Consider the following 21,806-nt stretch of genomic DNA (forward strand, 5'->3'; position numbering starts at 1 on the left):
CGGAAACAAAGCCACACGAAAGGATCAGACGACACACTCATTCACACACACACACACAAAGAGAACAGAATTTACACACACATTGCAGAAAAGAATAGTGGGAGAACAACCACTGACTACTCATGCAGCTTTTCTACAGAAAAACACAACAAAAGTTTAACACTGGTTTCTAAGAGCATCACCTTTATACAAACGTTTAAGCTGCATTTATAACTTGTTTATGGCACTTTTAGATTTGTTTTATTCCTAGTCTATGCTCTATAGTCTGAGATAACTAGTCCCGACACAAAGAGGGAAGGAAATCCTTGAGTGTTTTGATTTTTAAAACTGACCCATAGTCCAGAGATCAATGAGAATACGGAAGGTCTCACCATTAGGCTAAAAGAGAGAAAGAGGTAAGTATTTGATCTCCTTTTGGAAAAAAAAATGTTGTCAGTGAGATTGTAGAGAGTGAGAGAGAGAGAGAGAGATAGAGAGAGGAAAAAGAAAGATATTAGATTCAATACCACAGTTTTTGGGAATGTATGTGTTAAGTGACCATATACAGTACATACTGTCTGTAAGTAGATGTGTGTGTGTGCGTGTGTGTGTGTGTGTGTGTGTGTGTGTGTGTGTGTGTGTGTTTGTGTGTGTGTGTCTTTGCATGTCAAAGAACGCAAAAGAGAAAGAGAGTGGGAGAGAACAAAAGGCAGATAATGCGTTTACGTCTGTTTATGACAAGTTAGAAGTCTGTCAGTCAGTCTGTTCATCTGTCCTTTGCCAATGAGAAGATGCCAGTGGAATGAGAGGGAGTTAGTATGGAAGTTCACTGTCCTAATTAGATTACACTATACAATATCACAGCTATTATATTTAAAAAGATACTATGATGACTTATCATTATCATCAATATTAATATGTTTATTATCTTTGTTAAGGGTTATGTATTATCTCGGAGTTTAAACAGGCATGTTTAGCAGTAGCCTAGTTACCACTATACTCATCAGATCCAGTACATTAGTTTAGAGTGTTTTATTATTCTGTATTTAAATCACTGCATAGTGGGGTTGCAAAACTTATTTTTGCAGTATGCAGCATCATCATGCAAAGAAACATTAAAACAGTTTATGTGAATAAATTAATACATTTTATGTTCAAGTCTAGTTATAATATAAAATTATTATATAAAGTTTAACTGATTTAATTTCCATTTAAATTATAATTTAACAGTTAGCAGGTTACCTATATAATATTTGATGTTTATTAATCAAGGCTCTGGTTTAATAGTCACATATATTCATTTAAAAGAGAGCATGCAGCTGGTAATTTCCTACAGGGGGGAGAATGAGCCATGTAAACAAGCATGCGTTCAAAGAATGGCAGAGAAAGTGAGAGAGAGAGAGAGAGAGAGAAAAGAAAGAGAGAGTGATTAACACTGAGTGAAGTTGAATGGCTGAACTGAAGTGAGACGTATGACACAGGTGATGGCAGGACTGCAATCAAATCTGCCCCACGTTCGGTGAAACAAGCCACGCCACCCGCGGTATGCTGTGTGCTTGTGTGTGGGGGGGTGGGTGGGTGTTGCAGGGGGCGCTCAACCCGTATGAGGCGAAGAACGTTCGAAGCCGCCGTTGAGCTTTGGGCGGTGAGGTTTACGGTGATGGCTATGGTGACAGGGGAGAGGATGCAGAGGGACGTTTAAGAAGGATGGGGGGGGGGGGGGGGGGGGGGGTGACAGGGTTGGGGGGGTCAGACTCTATTACAAACAAACAAAGCTATCTACCTTGCAAGTCAGCTTTCATCAATGCAACTTTGTCAGCAAAAAAAACAACAAAAAAAGGAAAAGGCAAGAAATACACCAGATGTTAGTAAAGCAGTTCAAATGTTAGCGGCTGTATTTATACCACAGACACAAAGGCTGGAGTAGACATAGAGACGGATGAGACAGGGGGGAACTTGGGAGATGAGAGAAAAGCAAACAGAGAAAGCAAGAGAGAGAGAGATAGAGAGAAAAAAGTGAGAGATGGAGGAAGAGGGTGATGGAGAGGGAGAGGAGATGAAAGCAAAAGCCAGGGTTTGGAAAAAAAAGAGGACAAAAGATGTAGTCGTGTAGTAATGATGTAACGCCACGGGCCATATGTGTGTGACTTCCCTCCTGTGGGGTAGAAACCTTGCAAATAACATACATAACACAATCAAACAAAAACATTTGTGTATTCACACACACACACACACACACACACACTCACACACACCCCTCCTCCCCTTTTCATATCTTGATTGGCACCCAGATAGAACTTGCACTTTCCATGGCTTTTAACGTTTGCCACGGTAACAAACGGATGACTCAGAGGACTCCGATTGAATGCTTGAGGACACAGAGCAATGCAAGGATTTGCGCACTGTCTCCTTGTGTAACCGCCAGAGCGGCAGGGCAGTTGAATATGACGTGTAATATCAAAGACTAAATCAAATATTTATTTCTGCATGAGGCGTAAACATTATACTGGCCAAATGGATTCCGTGGACGCAACAAAAAAATAAGGCCATCCATTATTCACGAGGCTTGCTCCTGGCAAACAGTTGGCTCTACAGAGCATGCATTTAACGGGAGCGAAGGGGTTTGGAGGGGTTGAGGGGGGTGGGGGTTTGAGAAATAACTCTAACAATACACATAATCCCGCTAGTGTAATCTGATTATGGTAAACTGGAAAGCAAGTGGTGGAGATAGACGAGCAGCGGCGGCTCCTGAGCATCCCGAAAGGCTCGCAGCCTGGAGGGCTGTTCTATTACACCCCGGGCTACTGGGGCTAACGCATGTGTGTGTGTGTGTGTGTGTGTGTGTGTGTGTGTGTGTGTGTGTGTGTGTGTGTGTGTGTGTGTGTCTGAGTGTGTCTGTGTTTGTGTGTCCTTCTTTGTGTATTTCAGTGTGTGTGTTTGAGTGTGTGTGTGTGTGTGTGTGTGTGTGTGTATTCATGTATCTACTGTACTGTATGTGTGTGACCTTGTTCACTAGTTTGTTTGTGTGTGTGTGTGTGTGTGTGTGTGTGTGTGTGTGTGTGTGTGTGTGTGTGTGTGTGTGTGTGTGTGTGTGTATTTATGTATGTATGTGTGTGTGTCCTTGTTCACTAGTTTGTGCACACATGGTTATGTATTTTTCTCAAGAGCCCTTGTATTTGGTTGCTTACACAGATAATAACAGGAGTAAGCAAATAGGGCATGCCATGGACTACATAGCTAATCATTTCCACTGCATCCAGCAAATGGTACGTGACATCTTTTTACATCCAATTTGAAGTTCTGTTGCTATAATAGAGAAGTAAAATAGGGTTCACATTGTGAAAGACAGAAAGTGTTGCACAGAAGCTATTTCCTTTATTTTTTCCCCGCATTATGCATGAGTGGAGATACAATTTTGTCCAGAAACACATGAATAGACAACTCTAATTCAGATCCACTGCAACAACTAAAGGTTTGATGTCAAGGACAAACCAGGCAAACATGTTATGTCCTACAAGGACTAAAAAGGCAAACCAATGGGACTGCTTAGTCTTCAGATGCCATGCTGCCAGTTCTTCCTGCTCCCTTTCACAGGTGAAGCTGCAACCTTAGGGAACAGCTGTCATGTACAGACATGCTCAAAAGCCACCACCCCCCCCCCCCCCCCACCCCACCCCAGGTGGAGCTCACCTTCACAGCCCCTCTCAATAGTGCCCACGCAGGCCAGGGCATCAGACATGAGGTCGGGGAGCCGTCCGTTCAGGTCCACAGAGGCCAGGCAGCCCTGGAAGCCCTCTTTGGCATGGACCAGCTTGGGCAGCTCCTTGTACATCTCCTTGGCAACGCCACCGATGTACAAGTCACCTGCACACAGACAAGAGGAGGAGCAGGTGAGGTGAGGTGCGTGGGTCAGCATGAACGTTAGCTAGTGGATGAGTGGGAGGGCCCCAAGCACTGGCGTAGCTGTCAGCAGTCTATCCAGTGAAGCAACGGGGCTCAGAGGCTGACGTGGGGCCCATGTACGAAGATGATATTTTATTGATTTACTACTATAGGAAGGCCAACTCATATTTATCTATCTGCCTTTCATATCATCAAAATGAGCCATTATTTTAAGACAAACGAATTACATTGTGTTACTGTATTTACAGTATATTTGTCTTGGAAGTTTAATTGTTTAATAGTACTAAAGTGTGACATCACGTTTCCGTCACCAATTTTCTGTTCTACACAAACCAAATTAACAATGTGAAATACTATGCCAGTTTTATAGAAAAGGATTTTTTTTTTTTTTTTTTTTTTCAAATTGACAAGCAGTTTGCCTCTCCGATGATTGAAGCAATTATTGAGAATAGATCCGTCTTCATTTTTTATTAAAAAAACTGAAACTAACGTGGTGTAAACCGCTGTTGACATAATGCAATGCTTCCTGAATGCAAACATCAGACAGAGTCTCATAGCCTACTTGCCGATTTTGGTGTCCAAAGCCACCCTAGTGATTTTCACCTCTTGAAATTGATTTATTCTCGTTTTAAAAGAAAGAACACAGCGAAGCAATGGAAAATGCCATCTCTTCATCATTCTTTAAAACAGAAAATCTGGTTGCCAGGACAACGTGACATTTTCACTTTAGTACTCTATTACAGAAGGTGTTGTAACTATTGTAAATGTAAATAGTAAACATCCTGATGAATTAGTGATACTGTGTGTAGGGCCTATATGTAACAAATCTGATTTATCATGTTATCCAACCCGACACTGAGCTGAACCGAGGTACATTTTGTGACAGCATGATGTATGTGAAGAATACTCTATTTCTATAATTAATTATTGCAAACACAAAGTACTTAAGGTCAAAAAACATCTAATTCTGTCTTGACCAGGTGTGCAGATGGTAAGGGGGTTACTGGGGGTAAAGCTCCTAGTTACGTTAACATGATATGAGCAGAACATATTATGCAGCTATTCAAGACTCCAAACTAGCCTATTATGGCTAAAATAGTCAATCAATATGTTTAATATACTGTCTCATTTGGTAGTCCTACAATTGCATCTCTCTTGTGCCCCTGATCTCAACCTGGCACAATTCTGAGCAGTGTGAGGTGGCACCCCACCTCAGGGTGTCAGTATAGTCTCTGTAACATCAGAATGCATCAAAGCCATAGACCTACAGCTCTGGAGCGCACGTAACACCACTGCCCCCTTGTGGAAGTACACATGACTAGCACTCAAGTCCCAGCACACTGCTACTGTTATTAGAGGAATGTACATATTTGACTGGGAGGGATGCTGACTATAGAATGGATTAGCCTATAATCCGGTATGGATAGCTCTCCAAGAATAATTGCATTCCACTTCAGGGATGCAGCACAAACATGGAGACGTCTAAAAGGAAGTGGGGATTTATTTTCTCTCTTTAATGCCTATCCATTTGGAAGGATGCCCGCTACATTCCAGAAGGGTAAACAAATCACTTCCAGTGGCTTCTAGTCAGGCTGTCTAATAAGAGAGCTGTAATTCCTGCCTTCTCAAAATGCTGATAAACAAACCATCTGGACGGTCTGGCCTTGGCTTGGAGTTATAGCCTGCTAGGTTCTGTTACCTTTCAGATCCAGGTTCTTGGCCCCACTGGTGGTCTGGGTGGTGATTTTGGTGTCAATCTTGACCGTGTGCAAGTTATTGGTGTCTCGGGAGATCATGACGTTGTGCCAGTGGTTGTCATTGAGTGGCTTGTTGGAGTTTCCCTTGATGAGATGGGCACCATTACCCAGGTCTGACACATAGTGCAGGTAGCTGGACACAAGAGCAGAACGCACACATACACTTAATACACAAGTGAAATACCTACCGTATATATAAGCCCAGTGTTGATAACGCTGCTAAAAGACTCCAAATGGTACAGACTCCAAGTGTTTACTCCTCAGCTCTGAGCCAAGCTAAAGTTTTAGCTACAAGCTACAGGGGATTTATCCATGTAGGTTCTGACTCTAGATCAGCAGACTACAGGGATTAGGTTCTGACTCTAGATCAGCAGACTACAGTTGGGGATTAGGTTCTGACTCTAGATCAGCAGACTACAGAGATTAGGTTCTGACTCTAGATCAGCAGACTACAGTTGGAGATTAGGTTCTGACTCTAGATCAGCAGACTACAGTTGGGGATTAGGTTCTGACTCTAGATCAGCAGACTCTGGCCAGACATCACCCAACATCAGGCAAGGCAAAATGGGTCTGGTTGTAGTCCCACTGAGTCACTGAGTCATTAGGTAAAGAGAGGCTATTTCAATATTGGAAAGATCACCGCGACACAATCAAATGTCACAGAGCATGGCGAATCTATTTTCTTCAGATGAAATGCGACCAATTACCTTTGGGCTAAATCATCTGTGCTGCATTAATGTCTTTTAAAGCGATTAGCTTATGACCCACGCCTCAAAATTGATTGCCCTGGGTGGGGAAAATGAAAAAAGAACCATCCTCTGTTTAAAAAAAAAGAGTTATTTTAATTTCAGGTAATCAGCACACCCACATAATACCTTTACACAAAAATGGGTTAAGTGCAGTTTTTCCTCTTGGAGAATTGTGGATACCAAAAACGGTGAGATTAATTTCCTTTTTATATTGGGTACTGTCCTTCAGGCATTCCATACAGAATGCATCTAACAAAAACACAGGCCTCCTGTGCACAAAAACAGACCTACTGAAGCAAAAATATTGTACCTGAACATAATTCACAGTCACCCTGTTTTTCACACTTTTCCCAACAATGAAGTTAAGCATTTTTTCCAAAAGGCAGCACAAGAGCTTTATGTTGCATGGGAAGCAGTAGGGGGCATATGGCTAAGGTACAGATCGTTGGTTCTCTCTGGGTAAGAGCCACTAAAACTGACCGATGGGCACAATCAGGCTATTTAGCTGTGGAGTGCCTATGGGTTTGTGCTCTACAGTGCAGCTCAATCGCTTAGCTACATCCCCTTGAGTGTGCTAGCTCAGGGTCAGTACTCGCAATGCATCTAGCAGTGTAAACATTAAGCTGGCTTTATTGTCTGGAATCAGACCTTTAAGTTCATGCATGGGGAAACAAACAGTGATTAAAAAAACATTTCTGGGATCAGGATTAGGCCTCAGAATCAAAATGATTTTTGGTAACATTTTACCAGATTTGTCACTTGTGGTATTATATTGTGAAACTTATATTTCATTTCATATATAGTATGCATGCAGTACTAAGGATATTCTTGCCATATGTCCTGCCATTGAGATTTTTAATGCACATTCAGAGTGACTCTCAGGACCTTAACAGAAATCACACAAATATCAGCTCCATTCCATTTGTCATTGTGATTGTTGAGGACTGGGTGGACTGACTTATTCAACACATATGTATAACACTTTGATGTGTCTATCATTGCTTAAATCACAATATATGTGAAGCTACTAACACAGGAGCTCAGAAATCAGTTCTAGAAAGTGTCTTTGACCTTTACTGCTCTGAGCACTCTACTCACCCTAAATCACATCGTGACACTGTAAAAGGTAAAGGGTTTTGTATGTAGTAATCATTTTTATCCAAAGTGACTTACACAGAGTTCCAAATAAATGGACTTCCCCAGTGTCAATGCTAACTGCTCCCAAGCGTCAATGCTAACTGCTGTACCAAAAGCTTTTCTGCTATTCAGTCTTCACCTGTCAGCACCCTCACTCACCCTTTCACCAGCTCCACCACAATAAAGTCGTTGCCGTCGCCGCTGTTGAAGAGGATGAGCCCGTCGGACGACGTGGTCTTGAACTGAAAGAAGAGGTGCATGGTGTAGTAGGCCTGCAGAGTGGACAGTGCCACGTAGCTGGAGCGCGACTTGAAGGTGACGGGGTCGGCGATGATGTTCTTGAAGCCGATCATGGCGTTGAGCTCGCAGTAGTCGATGTCGCCATTCTTGCACAGGTCAATGTAGGCCTGGCCGTTGAACAGCAGGCTCTGCAGGTGCCCGATGAAGTTGGAGGGCGGCAGCGAGACGAAGCGCTTCTCGGTCAGGATGCCCGTCTCGATGTTGTGGAACTCCAGCTGCGTGTGTTGGCCGGCCATTAGGCCTTGTGTGGGGGAGGGAGGTGGAGTGGAGTGGAGGGAGAGGACAGGACAGAGGAGGAAGTTAATGACTCCACGCGCCCAAACGCACAGATAACTGTGACACACAACTGTCCAAGCATTACTACTTCACGCCTGTTGTGAACCAATTATTTTAAGCTCACTGCTAAAAGCTTTCATTTGAAGCAGTTTAATGAGAGTTCACACAAACACACACACACACACACACACACACACACACACACACACACACACACACAGGACCAACATCCCGTTTCATGCAGAGCTACACACTCTACACTCACTATCAACCATCAACACACACAAATTCCACCAGCACAGAAAGGAAGCAACATTACATAAAACAGCCATTTCACTCTTTCAGGTGGAAAATGACCAAACCCAGCATACTGTCGTATCTATATTCCAGTGGTACATGTCCTCTCTCTAGACCGCGGGCCCTTAGGAAGGCTGTGCCTTACCTGGATGCTTTATTTTAGGCTGGCTACAACCCAAATCCCATTGACAGAGATAGGAGGTAGAGAGAGACAGAGATAGAGAGGGAGAGAGAGAGAGAGACAGAGAGGCAACAAATTGAGAAGGAGAACATAACAGGAACATAAAGGGAACGGATGAACAGCGAGAGATGGTGGAAAATTCAAGAGCAGACGGGGATAAGGTAGAAGGTGAAGAAAGAGTAGGCAGAGAGGGCAGGGGAGAAGAAGAGAGAGAGAGACATGATGGTGATGAAATGGATACCTTCTGCAGGAGGCAAATCATCCACTGACAGCATCAAAGACTTTCCTCTGCGCATCACACGCACTGTGTGCCATTCATTATCGTTCAGATTCTGACCGGCCGTTAGAGTCTCGGGCCCTTTGCCTGCAGAACACCCCAAACAAGGGTTAACACATACACACACATACACACACAAAAGTACATAAACAAACGTACACACACACACACAAATGTACACGCACGCACACACGCACGCACGCACGCACGCACGCACGCACGCACGCACGCACGCACGCACGCACGCACACACACATCCGCACACACACACTTATCCAGTCAAACATGTACGCATGACTAGTACAAGAGAGAAACACAAAGACAGTTTAAACACAAGCAATTTTGGAGAGAAACAAAAAGAGAATGTAGTTTAAGACAAAAGAAGCAAGTTAATGCATTCCAGCATCCCTTTGCACTATGAAAAAAAACCATTAATAGGCAACAGTAAATACTTACTGGTAAACCATCACCACTTATCTACAATGCAGCAATTGCAACACCATTTCTGTGTCATTATGACTTGACTAGAATATATGTTAGGCACTGGACCAATACCTTACCAAGACTTACCATAACAGCACCAGACAAGTGACACCCTATTACAATATATGAAGTAAATGTCAAAAACAGTCAGCCCCACTACATGATTATCATGAGCTTCTAATACTAAAATATGTCAACTGTCTTCAGTGTACCACTAGATGGCAGCAGATCTCCACTATGACTTTCAGGGATCATGACTAGGAAGGGCTTTGAAAGCATCATTGTGCAGCCTGCATAGATTGCTCCAAATTGCTTATTCATAGCACGGGAATTGCAAAGCATTGTGTTTCCTCATTGTCAGACATATGAATTGTAAATGATATTTGAAACAGTAATGACGATTCCCGCCACGACTGAAAACCAGGGAGGGGGGGCTCGTCTTCTGCATGGCCGCATACTGGCTCCTTGAGACGAACCGCAAGGCATCAGTTGTTGGGTGATGAGTCCCTGTCACGTAACTGGCAGAGGAGAGCAAATACGGATTGTGATTTTATTTTTTTGGGCGGATGGGGTGGGGGAGGTTTCAGTCAATGTTTTCCTGTCCGTCTTGTTTGCCTGCTCGTAGTTGACACAAACGACAGCAACAACAAAAATAACAGCAAAAGGCTTCATACAGTAGATTTTCCTTTCTCACGCTTTTACTAGTGGTCTCTGGTGAAGGAGGTCTTTCACAGTCAAAGGCTCTTCAACACAACCACACGAGCACTCCTATGACTGGCTTTTAATGTCAGTATTTCTCAGCCATACTGTCGACGTTAACCATCAATCATGTATGACACTACAGACCTTTCAGACTATTTTTACAGATACAGCCTTTGAATAGTTAATAATTAATAGCTAAAACTGTAATGACTGCTGTGTATTTGTGCGTGTGTGTGTGTGTGTGTGTGTGTGTGTGTGTGTGTGTGTGTGTGTGGGCGTGAATGTCTGTGGATTGGGCAGCGGTGATGTCACAGTGTGTGTGTGTGAGCGTGTGTGTGTCCTGGAGAGAGTGGGGAGTCTGGCCCCTCCATCAGAGCGCAGCAGCGCAGAAAATGAGACAGGAACGAAACAGGGCCCTGGGGCCGTGAACCTGACATGAAAAGCCATTTACAGCTACCCCGAGGGGACACCCCCCACATGGGAGGGGGAGAGAGAGACGCCCGCACGGGGAGCAGTCACTGCTAAACACCACTCAGGACAGCAACTTTGTCTCCATTGTAACACAAGGAGGATAAGGGTGTCAAGATCTTGCTTTGTTTTCTTTCTCATGTATTCTCTTGCACTCTCTCTCTCTCTCTCTCTCTCTCACTGTGGGAGTTTGTCACTGTGGGTGCACTTTGTACTTACAACTGTCACAGTACTGGAGTGCTAGCAGGTTTGTACCAGCCCTACACCAGCCGTGCCATCCCATAATTACCATTGCACTTTCCCAGCTTTGTATGTCTACTTGATTAATACATGTATTTATATTTCTGTTAATATACTGCAATTCTTGGCTTGACTAATTTGCTAAATATTACGGAGACACATGTCAAGCCTCATGATATCTTCTGTCGGTGATATCAACTCAACATGAGTGTAGCCACTGAACTGCCATGATTGTGTCGTAGGCAGTGGCAGTGCCACAGAAACATGCCACATCACATCAGAGTGGCAGAGAGCAGAGATCAAGGCCACACGAAACACTGAATCAATGACTCCTGATGCACACCGACGTGCAAATGATCTCCTCCCATCTGGCAGAAAAACAAATAGCACCTCCACACATGGGAGAGACGGAGGGAGAGAGAGAGAGTGAGAAAAGGAATGGAATCCTCTGAGAAGAGATAGGAAGAGTGATGGTAAGACAAGAACAGAGGAGAAGAAAGACAGGAAGAAACGCAAAAAGAGAGAACCGGCATAAGAAAGGGATGCGAGAGGCAGGTGTGATAGGGAGAGGTATTACAAAAAAGAGAATCAAAGCTGGAGAGAGGAACAGCCCAAAAAGAAAAAAAAAAAAAAAAAAAGCAACCAAAAAAAAGAGTGCAGAGACAGTAGAACACGACGGCAAAAGACACACATCAGCCTCTCTAGCATATTTTTTCGTCGTTCTTGCTCTTGTTGTTGTTTATGTGTGTCAAAAGTATTGCAAAACGATGACAAAATAAATAAACCCAGGACAAAAGCTGTCAGCTTCTTCTGGCAGTGTGTCAGGCGGGGCCTTCAACGTCTCACATTGAGTTCATAGAGGGCCAAGTTCACTCCAGTGAAGTGCATCCGCAGCTATTTACTTTCGCCTCTCGCCTCTGTCATTTCCAAGAGCAAATGCAATACGTATGCAAATCCCTGAGTCGCCGGGATACGCACAATCTCAGAGGCTCGCATTTGCTTGGTAAGCAATAAACAAGTGGGCTGCTTAAGGACCAAATATGTGCCCGGGGATTTGAAAAAAAAGGCCACCTAGATAATAAAATAGACTCCTCCTACATAAGAGGCCATGTGAACTCCATTTGGGATTCTGGCCTCCAAACTGTCTGCTAGAGAACTAAAGTAAAAAAAGGAAGCCATTATGGTTAGGAGTCTTTTGAAATTCATTCTTTTCTACTAGAGATAAGGCCTTGGTTTGGCTGGAAGTGTTCTGCCAAATAATTACTTCAGGTCGTCCACTTCCAGGGCTGGTAGAACTATATGTTGTGATTGATTTCTCCCCGCTTCTTTCATAGTGACTTGCTTATTGCCAGACCCAGCAGAAGCACAGCAGAGTATCTTCATCTTCAACCGAGCAAGATGAGATGTGATTATGAAGTAATAATGGCCACTTGCTAGGTGACCATATGAGGTCATAATGGGCGCCTTGCTAGGTCACTATGTGAGCATTGCCATCGCACTCTGACTCACCCGAGAGCGATGAGTGAAACTACTAGCAGATGAAATACTCATCCAGTGCTGTGGCCAAAGATGCATAAGACTGGTTGGAAATGCAAGCCTGTGCTTTATATATATATATATATATATATATATATATATTTTTTTTTTTTTTTATTTTTTTATTTATTTATTTATTTTTTTTTTATTAAAAAATACAAAAATAAATAAAAGAGTTGTTTACCTTTTGCCAGTAGCATTAACTAATATATCTAAATACCATATGCATATTCCACATTACTTTACAATTACTAATCTAGTCGTGGCTACAGTATGTGTGAGAGTAATGCTCGAGTGGCTATGTGTGAGAGCAATGTGTACAAGGATAAATGGCTGTAGTTTCGCCGCAGGTAACCATAGCCATGAGTATATCCTTTACCTTTTTGCTTTTATACAGCACAACAGTTCCACTTACAACTATCAAGTGAAGTTTAAAGACATCAAATTGTGTTTTCTGTTGTTTATTTAGATTTTTGTTCGGTCAGTTACAATAAATAATCTTAGCATGTACTGCTGACAAGCAACGGAAAATGTGACAACAGCCAAGTTCGGTGAAAGAGGCTATACTGTATGTGCTCAATCATTTGTGTGACCTGTCCTCATATTACATGCCAATCTGAACATTCATCCTACTCCACTTTCTCAATTAATAACAACAACATATCAAGTGTGACATTATGAAATAGCTGTTCTCTCACTTTGAATGAACGGAATGTTCACGTCAGACAATTTGATGCAAAATGTGGAGTGATTACAAACGGTGGTGCTGGATGGAAGAGACCCAGTGGGGCTGTCCTGGGATACTGCCATTGATGAATGTCTCTAGTACAGTCAGATATGAATAAACAGTTTGACCAGACCTGTTGTAAGGGTTTAGATGCACAAGCCTTACAAGTCTGTACAAGATATACAAGCCTTGATGCCTCGGGTCTTGTTTTTCCTTCTGTTTTAAACATGCTGCATAAACAATTGCTTTTCAAATATCTGTTTGTGTGCCTGTGTTTATATGTAAGTGTCATTGTGAGTGTCTGCCCTTGTGAGTGCTGGGTGTTAGACATATTAATATATGAAGAGGAATCTTTAAGAGTGTCAAGCCCTTGAACAGCAGGACGTCACAGCCACAATAAATAAATACATGCACACAGACACACACACACAGTGGGAGAGAGAGAAATAGAATACAAGCAGCCATCCATCCACAGTATATATATTTTTAGAAACGTTGTCACTCTGCTTGTTAACAGTGTTTAAGTCGAAGTGGCAGTGTTTTCTTCAGGCAGCACAGGGGACGCCCCAGGGATCCCAGGGCCCTAATTGACAGTGATGTGCTCTTTAAGTCAGTGCAGTGATTTCTCCCCTGCCCAGCTGACCAGGATTGCACAGCCTGACAAAGTAAATTAATTAGGGTCTGCAAAACACGGAGGCCAACATTTTTGTTTTTAAGTGATCAACTAGCTTCATAAAGCATATTTCTCAAGGAATTAACCCTTAAAGGAGTACCGTCACACCGGTGTGACGGGAATGTTGATAAATGAACATTCTAAAGAATATCTGGGTTCATTGAATTCAACATAGAATTTTAGAACCTTCAATTGTTGCGGAACTTAGAACGTTCAAAAGCCTACACCTTTAAGGGTTAAGACACCATTTTCCTTTTCCTTACGGTTGTCATAAAAAAGTGTTGCAAGCTAGAGTAGCTCAATGTTTAAGATTGAATCAGAGAATTTGCAACGGGCTGAGAATTTGCAATGGGCTAAATGATGGACTATCAGTCCATAAATCCTGTGGTGTCATTTTGGAGCCAGGTGACAGAATAATGTTCATGAAGAAGATGAAAGGATACAGCATATCCCCAGAGGAGAAACAGTCTTTCTCTCTTCTCCATTCTTCCTGTATTCTCTTGTGAATATTCACAATAAAAAAGAATCTGTGGTGCAAATTTGATGCAAAGCTCAAGTGCATATCACATTTTAAAAATAGCATTGTTTCACAAGACAGGACCGCGGTGAACACCTCATGTTTACTATTCAAAATACTGTTGGGCAACAGGTGCTCAGGTCTACCATTTCACCACAAAATCAGTCCTGTGTATCAGTCCAAATGGGTGTGTGTGTGTGTGTGTGTGTGTGTGTGTGTGTGTGTGTGTGTGTGTGTTTGTACATTTTTATCTCAAGCCATCTGTCCACAAGTGTCCCCTGTGCCTTTTGCAAATGGGATAATGTGAGTTGATGTGAATTGATAAACAGACCGTGGAAAATGCATACAAGTTATTCATATAATGAGGTGTTCAAAGGATCAATTTACTGTACATGAACATTCTTCAAATTGCGTTCAGCTCTTTCCTTGAGAAACGACACCTTTCCCAAATGCACTTTGATTTCACAGTGCACACTCTATACAGCATCTGGTTGAACTAATCCGGTTGTTAAGTCTGACGTCAACTAAATGACAACTTAGAATTCACAGCAATGGTGGCTAAGCGTGAAAGAAAGAAAGAAAGAAAGAAAGAAAGAAAGAAAGAAAGAAAAAAGAAAGAAAGAAAGAAAGAAAGAAAGAAAGAAAGAAAGCACAGAGAAAAAAGTAATGAGCAACAAAACAAGTGAAAAAGGGTAAATTATGCAGAAAATTGAACAGAGAGGCATGCATGTTTGCAGCTCTAATTGGTGCGTCATTCATTGAAAAACAGAGTGAATCATGAGTGACCTCTGAGCAGCCATCACTTATTCATCTGTATAATAAATCATGGATAGCGAGGAGAGAGCTTTTGTTCCCAAATACCGTTGTGCAACCCAGTGGAACAGCTTCACAGCCACACACACACACACACACACACACACACACACACACATACACACACACACACACAGACCTCTCCTTCCCAGAGACCCCTATCCCAAACTCCTATCTGTCACACAAGTCGTCTCTGATTTGAATTGACCTCCTCTGCTTACCTGGCATCTCCCTCTTCCTTCTCTTCTTTTCACCACCTCTCCTCTTTTCTCATTCCCTTCTGTATTCTTTCACCCTGTTTTTACCCTCCTCTCTACACCCCTCTCTAGTGGTTTCCCTCCCATGCCAAACCCCCTCTCTGCCGTCCTGCTGCTTGTTTGTCTGGCTCCGTCCCCACCCCGTCCACCACCACCACCACCACCACCACCACCACCACCACCACCATCCCCTTTTCTCTCCTTTCTCCCCACCTCTCTTCTGCTCATCATTTCTCTGCTCTCCTCTTCTTCTCTCTTCTCTCCTGTTCTCCTCCCTTCTATCCACGGCCGTTGCTGCTCGAGCAGACAGGTTAATGGGAATAATAAAATCACACTCCGTATTTCTCCGTCTCGAAAAGCCTCATCAATTTCCGCGCGGCGGCGGCGGCGCCGAGGACTGAAGCAGGGGAGGAGGAGAGGGGCGCGGCGGAGGAGTCAGGCGGGGGGGGGGGGGGGGGGGGGGGGCAAATTGTGCGTGGCTATAACACCTCTGTTTCTGTAGCGTGCCTTTGACATCATTCTGTTTGATTTCAGGGGACGTCAAGGTTTGTTAATTATAAACTCCGGGGCGTGACGGATCATCAGTTAGGGCTAACATCAGGACTGGTCATTAACCTGAGCGCGGACGACCTAGATACAGGGTTGGTCCACGGTCCACTCGGGGCAGCTTGAGTGGAGAAAGTCTCTGAACTCAAATAAAAACACACAGCTAAGGGCTGATAGGCCTTTAAATCCACACACTCGACTGACATTGACAGAAAGTATGTCTACGGTATACTGCTGGAGTGTGATGGGACACCTCAACCTAAGAGGGGCAACTGACCGTTTGTGGTGACAAAACTGAGCTTGAATCAACTCACTGATTTTTGCAATAATCCCTAAAGAGGTTTTCACCACAGAAATTGCAAACTGAACTAGTGCTATTTCACATCCTATGTACATGTACATCATTATGAATGATGCGATTCGGAGAGTGAGAACCTCACCAAAAACCTCATCAGTAAAGGAAAAAAAAAATGAACGAATGAATAAATGAACAGAAACAAAAACTTAAAACATAATCAACATCACATGTCATTTGAAGAGAATCAACCTTCATTTCAGTGAACATTTCAACAACAATAGAGAGAAGAGAGAGTAGAGAGAGAGAGAGAGAGAGAGAGAGAGATAAAAAAGACAGAGAGAAGACAGAGAAGAAGAAAAATGTGAACATTCACTTACTGGTGGTACAGTTAATCCTGTCACAGTCTAGATGGGGAAGAATAGATGAGATGTAAAATTCAGCCTTCAAGGTTACAGCTGCAGACATCCATAACAGCACACAGCCCACCCCTCTGGGGACCAGCACACGACCCCCACCTCCCTGCCTTCATGCTCCCCTCCATGCTCCCCGTCTCCTTCAGCCTCCACTTCCCCCGGCAAGGCAGCCGCTCTGGGGACCAGGGGCAGAGATAACGCCCCAGACACTCTACGAAGAGCCAGGCTGTGCTGCTAACACCTGGGCTGTGGTACAGTGGATGCTATGGTGTGTGTGGTGTTACTGATCTGTGGGATTAGAGGGCTGTCTGAGTGAGATGTAAGATACCTGGGCCGGACTGTATTATGAAGCAATAGGACTCCATGGTGGGTAGACTGAGTAGGTAACTTTAATTTCCATCATGGGGGAAGATTAATTATAAAAATTGTATTTATAGCTTAGTCTTGGCTTAGCTACTCTAGCATATAATAACTGTGATAATAATTAGCATTTCACATACGCTTTTCCTTTTTTTTTTTAATTCACTGTTTTTATTATCAAACAAAGCAATACATTGTTATGCTCAAAATCACAAACATGAATTGCAATACCCCCCAACACATACGCTTTTCTATTAGTGAGTGAGAGTCTCTGATTTGTTCTGAGTAATCTGGGCGAGTGGCATGTGGACTGAGAGAGCATGAAGGCTTGGACTTGGACAAGCTGGGCCACTTGGCAGGCATACTGGGTTTGTCAGACTGGTAACTCTTAAGAACTCACTCAAATACGCCATGCCTTAGTGCTTGTGAGAGAGGATTTCACATTTTACAAAATTTGAAAGTATTGACTAAATTACTCTCACAGTGGGAGACAGTGTCCTCTCACAGCATGCATGGCATATTTGGTGGAACGCTTGTCACAGCACCACATGTTGAACCATTATACTGTAATTGTTGTTTTGTCATAAACAGAGGCCATTATATTTCATCAAACAATTTTTGTGTATTATTGCTTTATCAGTGAAATGAAACCAATATGTATTTTTGCAATGACACCCTGAGTGTAGATGAAGGCTGATTTTGGTGGCACTACTGCTTCGATAAGTATTGCAAGATTGGATAGTAACTTTTATATTCCACATTAGCCTTCAGCTGATGCAACCATAAAACATACTTGAATCATTGATAAGGGTGTGCATGTTGCCCCTTGAGCAATGAAAAAAACAAAACAAATCAAAGGACAAGCATATGCTGTCCTGGGTTTGTGTGTGTGTGTGTGTGTGTGTGTGTGTGTGTGTGTGAACCGACTGGTGCTGTGAAGCTTTGGAACAATGGCTCAACCCAGCATCCTTTCCCATGTGGCCCACCTGCCGTGTGCCGTCAACCACAGCAGAAAAGTGGTCGCAAACAGCCAAAGACCACCGTGACCGGCCCTTCCTGGGAATGCTCTGCTTCGGGGGATTGGTGGGAAGAGAAACAGGGGCATCAAAAGAGGGGTGAATACGAAGAGATGGAATAATAACTAGATTGAGGAAAAAATGGTTCCTCTAAAAATAAAATTGAATCGAGAATTTGAGCTTATCGCCAGCAGACATCTACTGTTACCTTGGTTATCTGGCATCTTGACTGGCATATGAGAGTGTGCCAGCAGTTCACTGTAGACAGAATCCAAGTCTAACCCCAGTTTTTGAACACACTGTTTAATACGTTTATTTTGAGGACTTGCTTTATCTTCAAACCAAATTAAAAAGGAGAGAGGAGAGGATACTTTGGTATACTAGTCAGGAAACACTATATAACACTGCGTAAGTGCACACACACACAGACACACACAGACACACACAGACACACACACGCACACGCACACGCACACGCACACACACACACACACACACACACACACACACACACACACACACACACACACACACACACACTTTCTTCCTTACCTCCTTACCTCTATTAATCTGAACAAAATCACAGGCATAGCTGAAAGGATGTAGAAATGCATTTCATACCCTGATAAATATTTATAGCGGCGCGTTGCTCCTATTTCTTTCCTCTCTCCATCCATGGCTAACTTTAATTGTCGGGGGCCTTGTGCATAGTACACGAGCAGTCGGGGGCTGCTTCACAGTAAGTGCTGTGCTCTTTAGGGACTAGCGTCTGACCCATTTGGGCAGATACCAGGAGGACAGGGACAGCGGGAACACTGTCTGGAACAGGGGTGGAGCAGCAAACTTGGGTCTGTGCGCAAGTCAACAGGAGCTGCTCAAACTGAGGAGTTGAAGGGAGGGTGGGTGTCTTCAGGAGAAGTGGCTACAGCACTGTGATGCATGGCTGGGGAGAGCCAGGCTCCCTGTGCTGAGAGGGGGGAGGGGAGGGGCAAAAAAAGCAAAACTTCAGGAAGTAGTGGAAAACCTGCGTAGGTTGGGGCCGTGGAGGTCGTGGAGCGCCGAACGAGGCAGAGAGAGAGAGAGAGAGAGAGAGCGAGAGCATTCCCCGTGGGGTAAGGGCAGCGGCGTGCTCGTTTGGCAGTGAGCGAAGAGTCGCAGACTTCAGGGCATTGAAGGGCTCGACTACACCATCCCCCTCTAGTCAGTGCAAACAGAGTCAGAGCTGGAGTGGTGGGTGTGGGCTGAACTCGAGGTGCAGTGGTGTTTGTATAGAGCAAACTGTTTCCAGTGTTCAACTTGAGGTGCCTTGCATTGGTGTTTAACTTTATATTACATTTTCGATTTGGGTTTTACTTTATATGAGGAATTTGTGTGCCCTCAAAATACTTTATGCGGTGATTAAAAAATTTTCTAACCAAACTAAGTGGAGGTCAGATACCTCATGCATAAGGTTAACTATATTTCTAGTAGTCTGTACATGTGTGCTTGTGTATATTGTGACAAATGGATGCTCTGGTGTTGGCTTCAGGCTAACCATGTGTGTGTGTGTGTGTGTGTGTGTGTGTGTGTGTGTGTGTGTGTGTGTGTGTGTGTGTGTGTGTGTGTTACCTGCACCTCAGGAATTGATAGCGCAAGTGAGACTGAGCGTGTGTGTCAGTGTTTGTACACAAGTTGGCTGGTGGTTCACCGGCGCGGTACCTAGGTTGACGGTGAGTCGGATGCGGCCCGTGTTGAGCTCCAGCCGGAGGGTGTCGCCGGAGTCACGCGAGGTGGTGGCCATCAGTATCCCATAAGCCCTCTGGGAGCGGAAGCGCAGTGACACGTCCTCCGCCTCCGTGTGCATCACCACCGGCAACTGGATCTTCATGAACTTGCTGCCGTCGTAGCTCAAGACGGTGGCCTCTGTGGAGGGGTCAGAGAGAGAGAGAGAGAGAGAGAGAGAGAGAGAGAGAGAGAGAGAGAGAGAGAGAGAGAGAGAGAGAGAGAGATGTGAGAAAAGGCAGGGGGAAATCTCACTTACGCACACTAGAGTCTTAATATTACTTTTTCATATAATTATATTCCATTCCATTCACTCGGGGTTGCATAAAGCCTTTCATAAATATTTCATTGACCGTTTCTCCGTCCATGACAGATGACGCTTATTTAAATGGTGATAAAACGGCAAATCGTGGGAAGATCCCGGCCATCCATCTGCATTGGCAACCACTGCCAGCAGGGGAACAGAGATGGTGGTTGTGTGTGTGTGTGTGTGTGTGTGTGTGTGTGTGTGTGTGTGTGTGTGTGTGTGTGTGTGTGTGTGTGTGTGTGTGTGTGTGTGGGTGTGTGTGTGTGTGTGCGTTTCGTTCACCAAATGCAACATATCCACCATTTCTCCTCAGCATTTGGCCTCTGTTCTACCACAATTTATTCATGAACTCCTCACAGTACTTCCTGTGTGCTGGTGAGTCCTACTGTACAGCCAGCAACAGCAATGTTTCGATCATGATGTAAGCAACACTGACTCATAAAGAAATAAAAAAAGATTGATGTGCACATTCACATTTCATTTAATTTATACAAGAACCATGACGAGGATGAGGTGGAAACACAGGTGTTTGGGCATGAAGTCCCTCCACACTGAGTCAGAGCCCCCCCCCCCCCCCCCCCCCCCCAGCCTCTGAGACACTGTGGCATATTTATGCCGTACCCTTGAGCTGTCAGCCACCCACATTCCCACAATCCTCTTCTGTTCTCTGCCCTGGTCCTTTGGGTCCTGTGTGAACGTGGGCTACATTGTCAACACTAAGCCGTGGTGGAGAAGTGCAGCGTGGGAGAAGAAAGCTGAAAGTGTGCTAATAATTGGAGCTGGAAGAGGGGTGAACTGCAGTTTCTCTCTCAGAGTCGGGAGGAGGAGACAGTTCATTATTCCCCATTGTTTCATTTGATGTGCTCTGACAAAGCCAGGTAGGGCTAAAATAGGCAGTCTGGCTTTTTTATTCCAAACAAGAGAATGGTTTCTTTTTTTTTTTTTTTTTAGTGTGCGTATTTCATCAACTCTGTTCTGACAAATACACAAGCACACACACACAGACACAAAGACACATACACACACACACACACACACACACACACACACACACACACACACACAAAAATGCACACACACACACACACACACAGATAGACACAAAGACACACACACACACACACACACACACAAAAATGCACACACACACACACACACACAGATAGACACAAAGACACACACACACACACACACCCACACACACCCACACACACAGATAGACACAAAGACACACACACAAACACATACACACATGCACGCACAAACACACACACACACACACACACACACACACACACACACACACACACACGCACACGCACACGCACACACACACACACAGACACACACACACAAATACATGCACACAGACACACACACGCATACAGTTAACGCTGAAAGTTAGAGCAGTGTCTTCACCTCCCAATCCTCTGACACATGAAGATGAAAGCCCCGCCCTGTTGAAAAGCCACAGTGGAAAGGATCCTCTTGCTCAGTCATGAATAAGGTTGGTGAATAAACGAGGGCAGTTCATGTGTCATACGCATGCAGTATTCAGTCTGAGAGCCAGACACCGCTGGCCAATCAATACACCTTGCCCTGTCTCAAAACTGTACAGCAACGGTAAAATAATAAAATAATTTCAATATGGCCATGGTTAATATGACACAGAGCCCTGCACAGAGCCCTGCTGCTGACATCGATATGGAATATGGCGAGTCGAGACCGAGATCTCGAGATCTTTGGGGCTCTTCACGGAATGGGCTCTTGTGAAATATAAGCCGTTCACCTGTGACGTCCGCAGAAGGGACAATCAGAGAGAAATGTGCATGC

General features: G+C 44.0%; 1 protein-coding gene across 1 annotated transcript in view; it reads right to left on the reverse strand.

Moving 5' to 3' along the window:
- The window catches only part of LOC121685278 (neurexin-1a-like), a 278,292-nt gene that overhangs the window by 142,933 nt on the left and 113,553 nt on the right, over positions 1–21,806 (reverse strand). Inside the window, 6 exon segments of the mRNA XM_042065720.1 lie at positions 3,670–3,843; positions 5,582–5,772; positions 7,685–8,066; positions 8,821–8,943; positions 16,494–16,520; positions 19,604–19,807. Of these exon segments, the coding sequence (XP_041921654.1) occupies positions 3,670–3,843; positions 5,582–5,772; positions 7,685–8,066; positions 8,821–8,943; positions 16,494–16,520; positions 19,604–19,807 (1,101 nt within the window).

Source organism: Alosa sapidissima, chromosome 16, assembly GCF_018492685.1.
Source record: "Alosa sapidissima isolate fAloSap1 chromosome 16, fAloSap1.pri, whole genome shotgun sequence".
Classification (NCBI taxonomy): Eukaryota; Metazoa; Chordata; class Actinopteri; order Clupeiformes; family Clupeidae; genus Alosa; species Alosa sapidissima.